Raw genomic sequence first — 16631 nt, 5'->3', positions numbered from 1 at the left:
CTGTCCAGATGAAGGAGAGAGCCATCCAGACTGTTAGGTAGACCGGTGTAGTTAATAGTTAGATGTGGTCTCTGTCTGTCCAGATGAAGGAGAGAGCCATCCAGACTGTTAGGTAGACCGGTGTAGTTAATAGTTAGATGTGGTCTCTGTCTGTCCAGATGAAGGAGAGAGCCATCCAGACTGTTAGGTAGACAGGTGTAGTTAATCGTTAGATGTGGTCTCTGTCTGTCCAGATGAAGGAGAGAGCCATCCAGACTGTTAGGTAGACAGGTGTAGTTAATCGTTAGATGTGGTCTCTGTCTGTCCAGATGAAGGAGAGAGCCATCCAGACTCTGGGTTATCTACCAGTGGGAGATGGAGGCTTTGCCCACCAGAAGAAGCTGCTGCAGGGGCTCATGGACTCTGTGGAGGTAAGGGGACTGGCTCTCATTTTAATGGAGCCTTTTAAGACCTTTATGAAGCTTCATAAAACATTCATAAGGCTTCATAGGACCTTTGAAGCTTCATAGGACCTTGTATATCATGCAGAAAAAGCTGACATGATGAGAAGCAAGAATTGAACTCTTTCCACCTCTCTTCCTCTCTCCCTCTCTCCCCCCTCTGTCTCCCAGGCCAAACAGGTAGAACTACAGTTTACAGTAGGTGAGGCCATCACCAGTGCTGCTATAGGGACCAGTTCTGGAGCTGCCAGGGACCCCTGGACCTGTACTGAGGAACAATACAGTCCCCCAGACAGTAAGACTACGCACAGTGGTTCAACCCCTCAATCCACAGTGGTTCAATCCCCCAATCCACAGTGGTTCAATCCACAGTGGTTCATCCCTTCCATCCACAGGGGTTCAATCCATAGTGGTTCAACCCCTCAATCCACAGTGGTTCAACCCTTCCATCCACAGTGGTTCCATCCACAGTGGTTCCATCCACAGTGGTTCCATCCACAGTGGTTCAACCCTTCCATCCACAGTGGTTCCATCCACAGTGGTTCCATCCACAGTGGTTCAACCCTTCCATCCACAGTGGTTCCATCCTTCCATCCACAGTGGTTCCATCCACAGTGGTTCCATCCACAGTGGTTCAACCCTCCCTGTGGTGTGAAACACATCTCTGCCTGATTTTGGTTCTTGTCTTTGTAATGCGTTTTCTATTGGTTGTTTTGTAATGTCGTAACTGTCCAATCCCCTTGCCTCCCTGTCAGACGTGCAGAGTAATGATGTGGTTCCGTGGGTGCTGAACTCCATCCTGGCGAAGTACATCCCAAGTCAAAACCCCCACGTCAGACAGGCTGCCTGTATATGGCTGCTCTCTCTGGTGAAGAAGCTGCACCAGCACAAAGAGATCAGGGTACGGACACTAGGGGTTGGGGGTCAAGAAGCTGCACCAGCACAAAGAGATCAGGGTACGGACACTAGGGGTCAGGGGTCGGGGGTCAAGAAGCTGCACCAGCACAAAGAGATCAGGGTACGGACACTAGGGGTCGGGGGTCAAGAAGCTGCACCAGCACAAAGAGATCAGGGTACGGACACTAGGGGTCGGGGGTCAAGAAGCTGCACCAGCACAAAGAGATCAGGGTACGGACACTAGGGGTCAGGGGTCAAGAAGCTGCACCAGCACAAAGAGATCAGGGTACGGACACTAGGGGTCGGGGGTCAAGAAGCTGCACCAGCACAAAGAGATCAGGTTACGGACACTAGGGGTCGGGGGTCAAGAAGCTGCACCAGCACAAAGAGATCAGGGTACGGACACTAGGGGTCAGGGGTCGGGGTCAAGAAGCTGCACCAGCACAAAGAGATCAGGGTACGGACACTAGGGGTCAGGGGTCGGGGGTCAAGAAGCTGCACCAGCACAAAGAGATCAGGGTACGGACACTAGGGGTCGGGGGTCAAGAAGCTGCACCAGCACAAAGATCAGGGTACCGACACTAGGGGTCAGGGGTCAAGAAGCTGCACCAGCACAAAGAGATCAGGGTATGGACACTAGGGGTCGGGGGTTAAGAAGCTGCACCAGCACAAAGAGATCAGGGTACGGACACTAGGGGTCAGGGGTCGGGGGTCAAGAAGCTGCACCAGCACAAAGAGGTTAGGGGTCGGGGGTCAAGAAGCTGCACCAACACAGAGATCAGGGTACGGACACTAGGGGTCAGGGGTCGGGGTCAAGAAGCTGCACCAACACAGAGAAATCAGGGTACGGACACTAGGGGTCGGGGGTCAAGAAGCTGCACCAACACAGAGATCAGGGTACGGACACTAGGGGTCGGGGGTCAAGAAGCTGCACCAACACAGAGATCAGGGTATGGACACTAGTGGTCGGGGGTCAAGAAGCTTCACCAGCGCAAAGAGATCAGGGTACGGTATGACTGGCTGGGGGTCAGGGGTCAGGGCTGGGATGGGGTCAAGAAACTGCTCCAGCACAAAGAGATCAGGGTACAGTATGACTGGCTGGGGGGGGGGTCAAATGTCAAGTCTGAGATCTAAGATAACAGAGGAAAGTGATGGAGAACTAAATTCCTTGTGAGTTATTGACTCTCTCTGACTTTTTTGTCTCATCTTCCAGTCTCACCTGAAGGAGATCCAGACTGCTTTTATCTCCATCCTGTCAGACCCTGATGGTGAGTCAACGACTCCATGATCACTCAGACCACAATAAGAAGCTCAATGGCTGATGGGAAGAATGGGGGTAACAGTGGATCATGGGACTGGTGTGTGTAGAATGGGGGGTAACAGTGGATCATAGGACTGGTGTGTGTAGAATGGGGGTAACAGTGGATCATGGGACTGGTGTGTGTAGAATGGGGGTAACAGTGGATCATGGGACTGGTGTGTGTAGAATGGGGGTAACAGTGGATCATAGGACTGGTGTGTGTGGAATGGGGGGTAACACAGTGGATCATAGGACTGGTGTGTGTAGAATGGGGGGTAACATAGTGGATCATGGGACTGGTGTGTGTAGAATGGGGGGAAACAGTGGATCATAGGACTGGTGTGTGTAGAATGGGGGTAACAGTGGATCATGGGACTGGTGTGTGTAGAATGGGGGTAACAGTGGATCATGGGACTGGTGTGTGTAGAATGGGGGTAACACAGTGGATCATGGGACTGGTGTGTGTAGAATGGGGTAACAGTGGATCATGGGACTGGTGTGTGTAGAATGGGGGTAACATAGTGGATCATAGGACTGGTGTGTGTAGAATGGGGGTAACATAGTGGATCATAGGACTGGTGTGTGTAGAATGGGGGGTAACATAGTGGATCATAGGACTGGTGTGTGTAGAATGGGGGTAACAGTGGATCATGGGACTGGTGTGTGTAGAATGGGGGGTAACATAGTGGATCATAGGACTGGTGTGTGTAGAATGGGGGGTAACATAGTGGATCATAGGACTGGTGTGTGTAGAATGGGGGTAACAGTGGATCATGGGACTGGTGTGTGTGGAATGGGGGTAACAGTGGATCATAGGACTGGTGTGTGTAGAATGGGGGGTAACATAGTGGATCATAGGACTGGTGTGTGTAGAATGGGGGGTAACATAGTGGATCATAGGACTGGTGTGTGTAGAATGGGGGGTAACAGTGGATCATGGGACTGGTGTGTGTAGAATGGGGGTAACAGTGGATCATAGGACTGGTGTGTGGAGAATGGGGGTAACAGGGGATCATGGGACTGGTGTGTGTAGAATGGGGGGTAACAGTGGATCATGGGACTGGTGTGTGTAGAATGGGGGGTAACAGTGGATCATAGGACTGGTGTGTGGAGAATGGGGGTAACAGGGGATCATGGGACTGGTGTGTGTAGAATGGGGGGTAACAGTGGATCATGGGACTGGTGTGTGTAGAATGGGGGTAACACAGTGGATCATGGGACTGGTGTGTGTAGAATGGGGGGGTCACACAGTGGATCATAGGACTGGTGTGTGTAGAATGGGGGTAACACAGTGGATCATAGGACTGGTGTGTGTAGAATGGGGGTAACAGTGGATTTTAGGACTGGTGTGTGTAGAATGGGGGTAACACAGTGGATCATAGGACTGGTGTGTGTGGAATGGGGGTAACATAGTGGATCATAGGACTGGTGTGTGTAGAATGGGGGGTAACATAGTGGATTTTAGGACTGGTGTGTGTAGAATGGGGGGTAACATAGTGGATCATAGGACTGGTGTGTGTAGAATGGGGGGTAACATAGTGGATCATAGGACTGGTGTGTGTAGAATGGGGGGTAACATAGTGGATCATAGGACTGGTGTGTGTAGAATGGGGGGTAACATAGTGGATCATTGGACTGGTGTGTGTAGAATGGGGGTAACATAGTGGATCATGGGACTGGTGTGTGTAGAATGGGGGTAACAGTGGATCATGGGACTGGTGTGTGTGGAATGGGGGTAACATAGTGGATCATGGGACTGGTGTGTGTGGAATGGGGGGTAACATAGTGGATCATAGGACTGGTGTGTGTAGAATGGGGGTAACAGGGGATCATGGGACTGGTGTGTGTAGAATGGGGGGTAACATAGTGGATCATAGGACTGGTGTGTGGAGAATGGGGGTAACAGTGGATCATGGGACTGGTGTGTGTAGAATGGGGGTAACAGTGGATCATGGGACTGGTGTGTGTGGAATGGGGGGTAACATAGTGGATCATAGGACTGGTGTGTGTAGAATGGGGGTAACAGGGGATCATGGGACTGGTGTGTGTAGAATGGGGGGGTAACATAGTGGATCATAGGACTGGTGTGTGGAGAATGGGGGTAACAGTGGATCATAGGACTGGTGTGTGGAGAATGGGGGGTAACAGTGGATCATGGGACTGGTGTGTGGAGAATGGGGGTAACACAGTGGATCATAGGACTGGTGTGTGTAGAATGGGGGTAACACAGTGGATCATGGGACTGGTGTGTGTAGAATGGGGGGTAACACAGTGGATCATGGGACTGGTGTGTGTGGAATGGGGGTAACAGTGGATCATGGGACTGGTGTGTGTAGAATGGGGGTAACAGTGGATCATGGGACTGGTGTGTGTGGAATGGGGGTAACACAGTGGATCATGGGACTGGTGTGTGTAGAATGGGGGTAACATAGTGGATCATGGGACTGGTGTGTGTAGAATGGGGGTAACACAGTGGATCATGGGACTGGTGTGTGTAGAATGGGGGGTAACATAGTGGATCATGGGACTGGTGTGTGTGTAGAATGGGGGTAACAGTGGATCATGGGACTGGTGTGTGTAGAATGGGGGTAACAGTGGATCATGGGACTGGTGTGTGTGGAATGGGGGGTAACATAGTGGATCATAGGACTGGTGTGTGTAGAATGGGGGTAACACAGTGGATCATGGGACTGGTGTGTGTAGAATGGGGGGTAACAGGGGATCATGGGACTGGTGTGTGTGGAATGGGGGGTAACAGTGGATCATGGGACTGGTGTGTGTAGGATGGGGGGTAACAGTGGATCATAGGACTGGTGTGTGTGGAATGGGGGTAACAGTGGATCATGGGACTGGTGTGTGTAGAATGGGGGGTAACACAGTGGATCATAGGACTGGTGTGTGTAGAATGGGGGTAACACAGTGGATCATGGGACTGGTGTGTGTAGGATGGGGGTAACAGTGGATCATGGGACTGGTGTGTGTAGGATGGGGGTAACAGTGGATCATAGGACTGGTGTGTGTGGAATGGGGGGTAACAGTGGATCATGGGACTGGTGTGTGTGGAATGGGGGGGTAACACAGTGGATCATGGGACTGGTGTGTGTAGAATGGGGGTAACACAGTGGATCATGGGACTGGTGTGTGTAGAATGGGGGGTAACATAGTGGATCATGGGACTGGTGTGTGTAGAATGGGGGTAACAGTGGATCATGGGACTGGTGTGTGTAGAATGGGGGGTAACAGTGGATCATGGGACTGGTGTGTGTAGAATGGGGGTAACATAGTGGATCATAGGACTGGTGTGTGGAGAATGGGGGGTAACACAGGGGATCATGGGACTGGTGTGTGTAGAATGGGGGGGTAACACAGTGGATCATGGGACTGGTGTGTGTAGAATGGGGGGTAACACAGTGGATCATAGGACTGGTGTGTGTGGAATGGGGGTAACAGTGGATCATAGGACTGGTGTGTGTGGAATGGGGGTAACAGTGGATCATGGGACTGGTGTGTGTAGAATGGGGGGTAACACAATGGATCATGGGACTGGTGTGTGTAGAATGGGGGTTAACAGTGGATCATGGGACTGGTGTGTGTAGAATGGGGGTAACAGTGGATCATAGGACTGGTGTGTGTAGAATGGGGGTAACAGTGGATCATGGGACTGGTGTGTGTAGAATGGGGGTAACAGTGGATCATGGGACTGGTGTGTGTAGAATGGGGGTTAACAGTGGATCATGGGACTGGTGTGTGTAGAATGGGGGTTAACAGTGGATCATGGGACTGGTGTGTGTAGAATGGGGGGTAACAGTGGATCATGGGACTGGTGTGTGTAGAATGGGGGGTAACAGTGGATCATAGGACTGGTGTGTGTAGAATGGGGGGTAACAGTGGATCATAGGACTGGTGTGTGTAGAATGGGGGGTAACATAGTGGATCATGGGACTGGTGTGTGGAGAATGGGGGTAACAGTGGATCATGGGACTGGTGTGTGTAGAATGGGGGTAACATAGTGGATCATGGGACTGGTGTGTGTAGAATGGGGGGTAACATAGTGGATCATAGGACTGGTGTGTGTAGAATGGGGGGTAACACAGTGGATCATGGGACTGGTGTGTGTAGAATGGGGGTAACAGTGGATCATAGGACTGGTGTGTGTAGAATGGGGGTAACACAATGGATCATGGGACTGGTGTGTGTAGAATGGGGGGTAACACAATGGATCATAGGACTGGTGTGTGTAGAATGGGGTAACACAGTGGATCATAGGACTGGTGTGTGTAGAATGGGGGGTAACATAGTGGATCATGGGACTGGTGTGTGTAGAATGGGGGTAACATAGTGGATCATAGGACTGGTGTGTGTAGAATGGGGGTAACAGTGGATCTTAGGACTGGTGTGTGTAGAATGGGGGTAACACAGTGGATCATAGGACTGGTGTGTGTAGAATGGGGGTAACACAGTGGATCATAGGACTGGTGTGTGTAGAATGGGGGGTAACACAGTGGATCATAGGACTGGTGTGTGTAGAATGGGGGGTAACACATTGGATCATAGGACTGGTGTGTGTAGAATGGGGGGTAACACAGTGGATCATGGGACTGGTGTGTGTAGAATGGGGGGGTAACATAGTGGATCATGGGACTGGTGTGTGTAGAATGGGGGGTAACAGTGGATCATGGGACTGGTGTGTGTAGAATGGGGGTAACACAGTGGCTCTTAGGACTGGTGTGTGTAGAATGGGGGGTAACAGTGGATCATGGGACTGGTGTGTGTAGAATGGGGGTAACACAGTGGATCATAGGACTGGTGTGTGTAGAATGGGGGTTAACAGTGGATCATAGGACTGGTGTGTGTAGAATGGGGGGTAACAGTGGATCATGGGACTGGTGTGTGTAGAATGGGGGTAACACAGTGGATCATGGGACTGGTGTGTGTGTAGAATGGGGGGTAACAGTGGATCATGGGACTGGTGTGTGTAGAATGGGGGTAACACAGTGGATCATAGGACTGGTGTGTGTGGAGAATGGGGGTAACACAGTGGATCATGGGACTGGTGTGTGTAGAATGGGGGTAACACAGTGGATCATGGGACTGGTGTGTGTAGAATGGGGGTAACACAGTGGATCATAGGACTGGTGTGTGTAGAATGGGGGGTAACAGTGGATCATAGGACTGGTGTGTAGAATGGGGGTAACAGTGGATCATAGGACTGGTGTGTGTGGAATGGGGGTAACAGTGGATCATAGGACTGGTGTGTGTGGAATGGGGGGTAACAGTGGATCATAGGACTGGTGTGTGTGGAATGGGGGGTAACAGTGGATCATGGGACTGGTGTGTGTAGAATGGGGGTAACACAGTGGATCATAGGACTGGTGTGTGTAGAATGGGGGTAACACAGTGGATCATGGGACTGGTGTGTGTAGAATGGGGGGGTAACATAGTGGATCATGGGACTGGTGTGTGTAGAATGGGGGTAACAGTGGATCATGGGACTGGTGTGTGTAGAATGGGGGTAACACAGTGGCTCTTAGGACTGGTGTGTGTAGAATGGGGGTAACAGTGGATCATGGGACTGGTGTGTGTAGAATGGGGGGTAACACAGTGGATCATAGGACTGGTGTGTGTAGAATGGGGGGTAACAGTGGATCATAGGACTGGTGTGTGTAGAATGGGGGGTAACAGTGGATCATGGGACTGGTGTGTGTAGAATGGGGGGTAACACAGTGGATCATGGGACTGGTGTGTGTGTAGAATGGGGGGTAACAGTGGATCATGGGACTGGTGTGTGTAGAATGGGGGTAACACAGTGGATCATAGGACTGGTGTGTGTGGAGAATGGGGGTAACACAGTGGATCATGGGACTGGTGTGTGTAGAATGGGGGTAACACAGTGGATCATGGGACTGGTGTGTGTAGAATGGGGGTAACACAGTGGATCATAGGACTGGTGTGTGTAGAATGGGGGTAACAGTGGATCATAGGACTGGTGTGTGTAGAATGGGGGTAACAGTGGATCATAGGACTGGTGTGTGTGGAATGGGGGGGTAACAGTGGATCATAGGACTGGTGTGTGTGGAATGGGGGGGTAACAGTGGATCATAGGACTGGTGTGTGTGGAATGGGGGGTAACAGTGGATCATAGGACTGGTGTGTGGAATGGGGGGTAACACAGTGGATCATGGGACTGGTGTGTGGAGAATGGGGGTAACACAGTGGATCATAGGACTGGTGTGTGTAGAATGGGGGGTAACAGTGGATCATGGGACTGGTGTGTGTAGAATGGGGGGGTAACACAGTGGATCATGGGACTGGTGTGTGTAGAATGGGGGTAACACAGTGGATCATGGGACTGGTGTGTGTAGAATGGGGGGTAACACAGTGGATCATGGGACTGGTGTGTGTAGAATGGGGGGTAACACAGAGGATCATGGGACTGGTGTGTGTAGAATGGGGGGTAACACAGAGGATCATGGGACTGGTGTGTGTAGAATGGGGGGTAACACAGAGGATCATGGGACTGGTGTGTGTAGAATGGGGGGTAACACAGAGGATCATGGGACTGGTGTGTGTAGAATGGGGGGTAACATAGAGGATCATGGGACTGGAGAATATTCTGTCTGATGGTAATCCAGTACATTCATCTCAACCCTGATCCATATATCCACCCACTCAAGACCTTGTTCTCGTCTTCTCTTCCCATCTTCTCTCTCTCCTCCCCTGATCCCCCTCTTCTCTCTCTCCTCCCTTGATCCCCCTCTTCTCTCTCTCTCTCCTCCCCTGATCCCTCTCTTCTCTCTCCTCCCCTGATCCCCCTCTTCTCTCTCCTCCCCTGATCCCCCTCTTCTCTCTCCTCCCCTGACCCCCCTCTTCTCTTTCTCTCTCTCTCTCTCCTCCCCTGATCCCCCTCTTCTCTCTCTCTCTCTCCTCCCCTGATCCCCCTCTTCTCTCTCTCTCTCTCTCTCCTCCCCTGATCCCCCTCTTCTCTCTCTCTCTCTCTCTCTCTCCTCCCCTGATCCCCCTCTTCTCTCTCTCTCTCTCTCTCTCTCTCTCTCTCCTCCCTGATCCCCCTCTTCTCTCTCTCTCTCTCTCCCCTGATCCCCCTCTTCTCTCTCTCTCTCTCTCTCTCTCTCCCTCCCCCTGATCCCCCTCTTCTCTCTCTCTCTCTCTCTCTCTCTCTCTCTCCCTCCCTGATCCCCCTCTTCTCTCTCTCTCTCTCTCTCTCTCTCTCTCCCCTGATCCCCCTCTTCTCTCTCTCTCTCTCTCTCTCTCTCTCCCCTGATCCCCCTCTTCTCTCTCTCTCCTCCCCTGATCCCCCTCTTCTCTCTCTCTCTCTCTCTCTCCTCCCCTGATCCACCCCCTCCTCTCTCTCTCTCCTCCAGAGTTGAGTCAGGACGTGGCATCTAAAGGTCTTGGTCTCGTCTATGAGATGGGAGGAGAGGAGGACCAGCAGGAACTGGTGTCAACACTGGTCGAAACACTGATGACTGGCAAGAGGTGAGAGAGAGATGGCGGGGGGGGGACCGAATCAACCCGAGTGCAATGCACCTGTTGTGTTTATAATCCTGGGGTCATGAATGACCTGCTGCACACCGGCCTAATTTAGATTTAAAACAAAACAATACTAGCGAAACGACTGTCTTCACACTTTTTAACCAAATCGATGTCAAGAGTTTTTAATTTGCCACGGACTGTTGCTATCGGTCACCTTTTTTAATCCGACCGTACTAAACATGTAGCGTTGTGTTGTTGGCGTGTTCAGGGTGAAGCATGCCGTGTCGGAGGACTGTTGCTATCGGTCACCTTTTGTACTAAACATGTAGCGTCGTGTTGGCGTGTTCAGGGTGAAGCATGCCGTGTCGGAGGACACCGAGGACTGTTGCTATCGGTCACCTTTTGTACTAAACATGTAGCGTCGTGTTGTTGGCGTGTTCAGGGTGAAGCATGCCGTGTCGGAGGACACCGAGGACTGTTGCTATCGGTCACCTTTTGTACTAAACATGTAGCGTCGTGTTGTTGGCGTGTTCAGGGTGAAGCATGCCGTGTCGGAGGACACCGAGGACTGTTGCCATCGGTCACCTTTTGTACTAAACATGTAGCGTCGTGTTGTTTGCGTGTTCAGGGTGAAGCATGCCGTGTCGGAGGACACCGAGGACTGTTGCTATCGGTCACCTTTTTAATCCGACCGTACTAAACATGTAGCGTTGTGTTGTTGGCGTGTTCAGGGTGAAGCATGCCGTGTCGGAGGACTGTTGCTATCGGTCACCTTTTGTACTAAACATGTAGCGTCGTGTTGGCGTGTTCAGGGTGAAGCATGCCGTGTCGGAGGACACCGAGGACTGTTGCTATCGGTCACCTTTTGTACTAAACATGTAGCGTCGTGTTGTTGGCGTGTTCAGGGTGAAGCATGCCGTGTCGGAGGACACCGAGGACTGTTGCTATCGGTCACCTTTTGTACTAAACATGTAGCGTCGTGTTGTTGGCGTGTTCAGGGTGAAGCATGCCGTGTCGGAGGACACCGAGGACTGTTGCCATCGGTCACCTTTTGTACTAAACATGTAGCGTCGTGTTGTTGGCGTGTTCAGGGTGAAGCATGCCGTGTCGGAGGACACCGAGGACTGTTGCTATCGGTCACCTTTTTTAATCCGACCGTACTAAACATGTAGCGTTGTGTTGTTGGCGTGTTCAGGGTGAAGCATGCCGTGTCGGAAGACTGTTGTTATCGGTTACCTTTTGTACTAAACATGTAGCGTCGTGTTGTTGGCGTGTTCAGGGTGAAGCATGCCGTGTCGGAGGACTGTTGCTATCGGTCACTTTTGTACTAAACATGTAGCGTCGTGTTGTTGGCGTGTTCAGGGTGAAACATGCCGTGTCGGAGGACACCGAGGACTGTTGCTATCGGTCACCTTTTGTACTAAACATGTAGCGTCGTGTTGTTGGCGTGTTCAGGGTGAAGCATGCCGTGTCGGAGGACACCGAGGACTGTTGCTATCGGTCACCTTTTGTACTAAACATGTAGCGTCGTGTTGTTGGCGTGTTCAGGGTGAAGCATGCCGTGTCGGAGGACACCGAGGACTGTTGCTATCGGTCACCTTTTGTACTAAACATGTGGCGTGTTCAGGGTGAAGCATGACGTGTCGGAGGACACCGAGGACTGTTGCTATCGGTCACCTTTTGTACTAAACATGTAGCGTGTTGTTGGCGTGTTCAGGGTGAAGCATACCGTGTCGGAGGACACCGAGGACTGTTGCTATCGGTCACCTTTTGTACTAAACATGTAGCGTGTTATTGGCGTGTTCATGGTGAAGCATGCCGTGTCGGAGGACCCCCAGGACTGTTGCTATCGGTCACCTTTTGTACTAAACATGTGGCGTGTTCAGGGTGAAGCATGACGTGTCGGAGGACACCGAGGACTGTTGCTATCGGTCACCTTTTGTACTAAACATGTAGCGTGTTGTTGGCGTGTTCAGGGTGAAGCATACCGTGTCGGAGGACACCGAGGACTGTTGCTATGGGTCACCTTTTGTACTAAACATGTAGCGTGTTATTGGCGTGTTCATGGTGAAGCATGCCGTGTCGGAGGACCCCCAGGACTGTTGCTATCGGTCACCTTTTGTACTAAACATGTAGCGTGTTATTGGCGTGTTCAGGGTGAAGCATGCCGTGTCGGAGGACACCGAGGTGTTCCAGGGAGAGGCTCTGGGGAAAGCCCCGGACGGACACGGACTCTCCACCTACAAGGAGCTGTGCTCATTGGCCAGTGACCTCAACCAACCGGATCTGGTCTACAAGTTCATGAACCTAGCCAATCACCACGCCATGTGGAATTCCCATAGGTACAACCAGGAAGTGAACATGTAGCTCATGTAACAATATGAATTAATAGGTTGAGAAAAACAAACATGTATTAGAAACATGAATTAAAACTGTTTTTTGTTGTTGTCTTTTGAACAGATTCTAATCAAAATAACGACACTCAAAACACTCACTTAGTAGTTTGTCACTAGTGGTGATCTCTCTCTCTCTCTGTCTCTCTCTGTCTCTCTCTGTCTCTCTCTCTGTCTCTCTCTCTGTCTCTCTCTCTGTCTCTCTCTCTGTCTCTCTCTCTCTGTCTCTGTCTGTCTCTCTGTCTCTTTTTGTCTCTCTCTATTTCTCTGTCTCTCTCTCTCTCTCTCTTTTCACTTCTTTCTCTGCCAGGGAGCAGCGTTTGGGTTCAACATCATAGCAGCGAAGGCAGGAGAGCAGCTCGCCCCCTACCTGCCCCAGCTGGTACCACGTCTGTACCGATACCAGTTTGATCCCAACCTGGGCATCAGGACGGCCATGACCTCCATCTGGGATGCTCTGGTCACTGACAAGAACATGGTACACACACATTACCACGGTACCCACACACACTACCACGGTACCCTCACACACACAGCAGAGATAGAAACAGACTCACAGGCGACGGAAGGAGACACACACACACACACACACACACACACACACACACACACACACACACACATAACCACGTTATAGAAATACACAATCGCACACTCAAATTCTCTCTACCCCCTCCCTGTCTACCCCCCATCTCTCTACCCCCCATCTCTCTACCCCCCATCTCTCTACCCCCCCATCTCTCTACCCCCTCCCTGTCTACACCCCCCCTCTCTCTTTCTCTTTACACCCCCCCTCTACCCCCTCTCTCTCTACCCCCTCCCTCTCTACCCCCTCCCTGTCTACCCCCTCTCTCTCTCTACCCCCTCTCTCTCTCTACCCCTCTCTCTCTCTACCCCCTCTCTCTCTCTACCCCCTCTCTCTCTCTACCCCCTCTCTCTCTCTACCCCCTCCCTGTCTCTACCCCCTCCCTGTCTCTACCCTCCCTGTCTCTACCCCCTGTCTCTACCCTCTCTCTCTACCCCCTCTCTCTCTCTACCCCCTCTCTCTCTCTACCCCCTCCGTCTCTACCCCTCTCTCTCTCTACCCCCTCTCTCTCTACCCCTCCCTCTCTCTACCCCCCCCCTCCTCTCTACCCCTCCCCAGGTGGATAAGTATCTGAAGGAGATCCTCCAGGATGTGATATCTAACCTGACCAATAACATCTGGCGTGCCCGGGAGTCCGCCTGCCTCGCTCTCAACGACCTCATCCGAGGACGCAACGCCGACGACCTCATCGACCACCTGGAGGAGATCTGGGAGACGCTGTTCAGGGTTCTGGACGACATCAAGGTGCTCACACACACACACACACACACAGCTGTAAACACACACAACCCCAAACAGACTATTCCTGGCCTAGGGACTTGTTGTGTGACATCAGATGGGTTATTATAGCTGGGGGGGGGCGTCAGATGGGTTATTATAGCTGGGGGAGGGCGTCAGATGGGTTATTATAGCTGGGGGGGGGTCAGATGGGTTATTATAGCTGGGGGAGGGTCAGATGGGTTATTATAGCTGGGGAGGGGTCAGATGGGTTATTATAGCTGGGGGGGTCAGATGGGTTATTATAGCTGGGGGGGGTCAGATGGGTTATTATAGCTGGGGGGGGTCAGATGGGTTATTATAGCTGGGGGGGTCAGATGGGTTATTATAGCTGGGGGGGGGGGGGTCAGATGGGTTATTATAGCTGGGGGGGGTCAGATGGGTTATTATAGCTGGGGGGTCAGATGGGTTATTATAGCTGGGGGGTAGTGTCTGTGTGGTTGAGGTGCTGACCTGTGTATTGTCTAACAGGAGTCTGTAAGGAAGGCTGCTGATATAACCCTCAAAACACTGAGCAAGGTAAGGATGCTTTCCTGAGTGTGACATCTACAGGTGTGTGTGTGACATCTACAGGTGTGTGTGTGTGTGTGACATCTACAGGTGTGTGTGTGTGTGTGTGTGACATCTACAGGTGTGTGTGTGTGTGTGTGTGTGACATCTACAGGTGTGTGTGTGTGTGTGTGACATCTACAGGTGTGTGTGTGTGTGTGACATCTACAGGTGTGTGTGTGTGTGTGACATCTACAGGTGTGTGTGTGTGTGTGACATCTCCAGGTGTGTGTGTGTGACATCTCTCTCTGTCTCCAGGTGTGTGTGTGTGACATCTCTCTGTCTCCAGGTGTGTGTGTGTGACATCTCTCTGTCTCCAGGTGTGTGTGTGTGACATCTCTCTCGTCTCCAGGTGTGTGTGACATCTCTCTCTGTCTCCAGGTGTGTGTGACATCTCTCTCTGTCTCCAGGTGTGTGTGTGTGACATCTCTCTCTGTCTCCAGGTGTGCACTAGGATGTGTGAGTCGTCAGGTTTAGCAGCCCAGAGGACTGTAGCTGTTCTGTTACCAACCCTCCTGGATAAAGGCATTGTCAGCAACGTGCCTGAGGTCCGCTCTCTCAGGTACGCCTCCACATGTGTGTTCATTGGGCTCTCTCTCGCTCTGTCGGGCTCTCTCTCGCTCTGTCGGGCTCTCTCTCGCTCTGTCGGGCTCTCTCTCGCTCTGTCGGGCTCTCTCTCGCTCTCTGTCGGGCTCTCTCTCTCGCTCTGTCGGGCTCTCTCTCGCTCTGTCGGGCTCTCTCTCGCTCTGTCGGGCTCTCTCTCGCTCTGTCGGGCTCTCTCTCGCTCTGTCGGGCTCTCTCTCGCTCTGTCGGGCTCTCTCTCGCTCTGTCGGGCTCTCTCTCGCTCTGTCGGGCTCTCTCTCGCTCTGTCGGGCTCTCTCTCGCTCTGTCGGGCTCTCTCTCGCTCTGTCGGGCTCTCTCTCGCTCTGTCGGGCTCTCTCTCGCTCTGTCGGGCTCTCTCGCTCTGTCGGGCTCTCTCTCGCTCTGTCGGGCTCTCTCTCGCTCTGTCGGGCTCTCTCTCGCTCTGTCGGGCTCTATATGAATGAAATGTAAAACTTTTAGAGACGTTGTTGGCCGTAGCAGTTAAGCAGCCCTCCTCCCTCCAGTATCCAGACCCTGGTGAAGGTGTCTAAGACAGCTGGTAATAGGTTGAAGCCCCACGCCCCTCGTCTGATCCCAGCACTCCTGGAGGCTCTCAGTGTCCTGGAGCCACAGGTCCTCAACTACCTCAGCCTCCGAGCCACGGAGCAGGAGAAGGTAACGTACACACAGAGAGAACACACCTACTGAACCTCAACCTCCGAGCCACGGAGCAGGAGAAGGTAACGTACACACAGAGAGAACACACCTACCGAACCTCAGCCTCCGAGCCACGGAGCAGGAGAAGGTAACGTACACACAGAGAGAACACACCTACCGAACCTCAGCCTCCGAGCCACGGAGCAGGAGAAGGTAACGTACACACAGAGAGAACACACCTACTGAACCTCAGCCTCCGAGCCACGGAGCAGGAGAAGGTAACGTACACACAGACTATAACTGCCGTTTCTCCAGAGGTGTGATTATCGGCAGTAATTGACGTAACCTCTCTCTCTCTCTGTCTCCCTCTCTGTCTCCCTCTCTGTCTCCCTCTCTGTCTCCCTCTCTGTCTCCCTCTCTGTCTCCCTCTCTGTCTCCCTCTCTGTCTCCCTCTGTCTCTGTCTCTCTCTCTGTCTCTGTCTCTCTCTGTCTCTGTCTCCCTCTGTCTCTCTCTGTCTCTGTCTCCCTCTGTCTCTCTCTGTCTCTGTCTCCCTCTCTCTCTGTCTCCCTCTCTCTCTGTCTCTGTCTCCCTCTCTGTCTCCCTGTCTCTCTGTCTCTCTCTCTGTCTCCCTGTCTCTCTGTCTCTCTCTCTCTCTCTCTCTCTCTGTCTGTCTGTTTCTCCAGAGTGCCATGGATGCTGCCAGACTCAGTGCTGCCAAGTCCTCCCCCATGATGGAGACCATCAACATGTGTCTGCAGCACCTGGACGTGTCTGTTCTGGGGGAGCTGGTCCCCAGACTCTGTGACCTACTGAAGAGTGGAGTGGGTCTGGGCACCAAGGTACCACCCTCTCTCACCAACCTAAATACTGAACCGTGTCTGTCTCAGCCCGGCGGGTGGACACGTTGTCGGAAAGTCAAACCCTCCGCTGTGTTCCTTGGTGATAAACTGCATATTGT

At 52.2% G+C, this 16631-nt stretch overlaps 1 protein-coding gene across 1 annotated transcript in view; it reads left to right on the top strand.

Annotated features, from left to right (window-relative positions):
* The window catches only part of LOC135531809 (proteasome adapter and scaffold protein ECM29-like), a gene marked incomplete at its 5' end in the record, with an annotated part of 61378 nt that overhangs the window by 22576 nt on the left and 22171 nt on the right, over positions 1–16631 (top strand). Inside the window, 12 exon segments of the mRNA XM_064959599.1 lie at positions 309–410; positions 612–735; positions 1196–1341; positions 2551–2605; positions 10017–10131; positions 12285–12483; positions 12832–12999; positions 13666–13851; positions 14356–14403; positions 14877–14995; positions 15540–15690; positions 16357–16512. Coding sequence (XP_064815671.1) covers positions 309–410; positions 612–735; positions 1196–1341; positions 2551–2605; positions 10017–10131; positions 12285–12483; positions 12832–12999; positions 13666–13851; positions 14356–14403; positions 14877–14995; positions 15540–15690; positions 16357–16512 — 1569 coding nt within the window.

This window comes from Oncorhynchus masou, unplaced genomic scaffold, assembly GCF_036934945.1.
Source record: "Oncorhynchus masou masou isolate Uvic2021 unplaced genomic scaffold, UVic_Omas_1.1 unplaced_scaffold_1655, whole genome shotgun sequence".
Classification (NCBI taxonomy): domain Eukaryota; kingdom Metazoa; phylum Chordata; class Actinopteri; order Salmoniformes; family Salmonidae; genus Oncorhynchus; species Oncorhynchus masou.
This window is presented reverse-complemented; position numbering and strand designations above follow the sequence as displayed.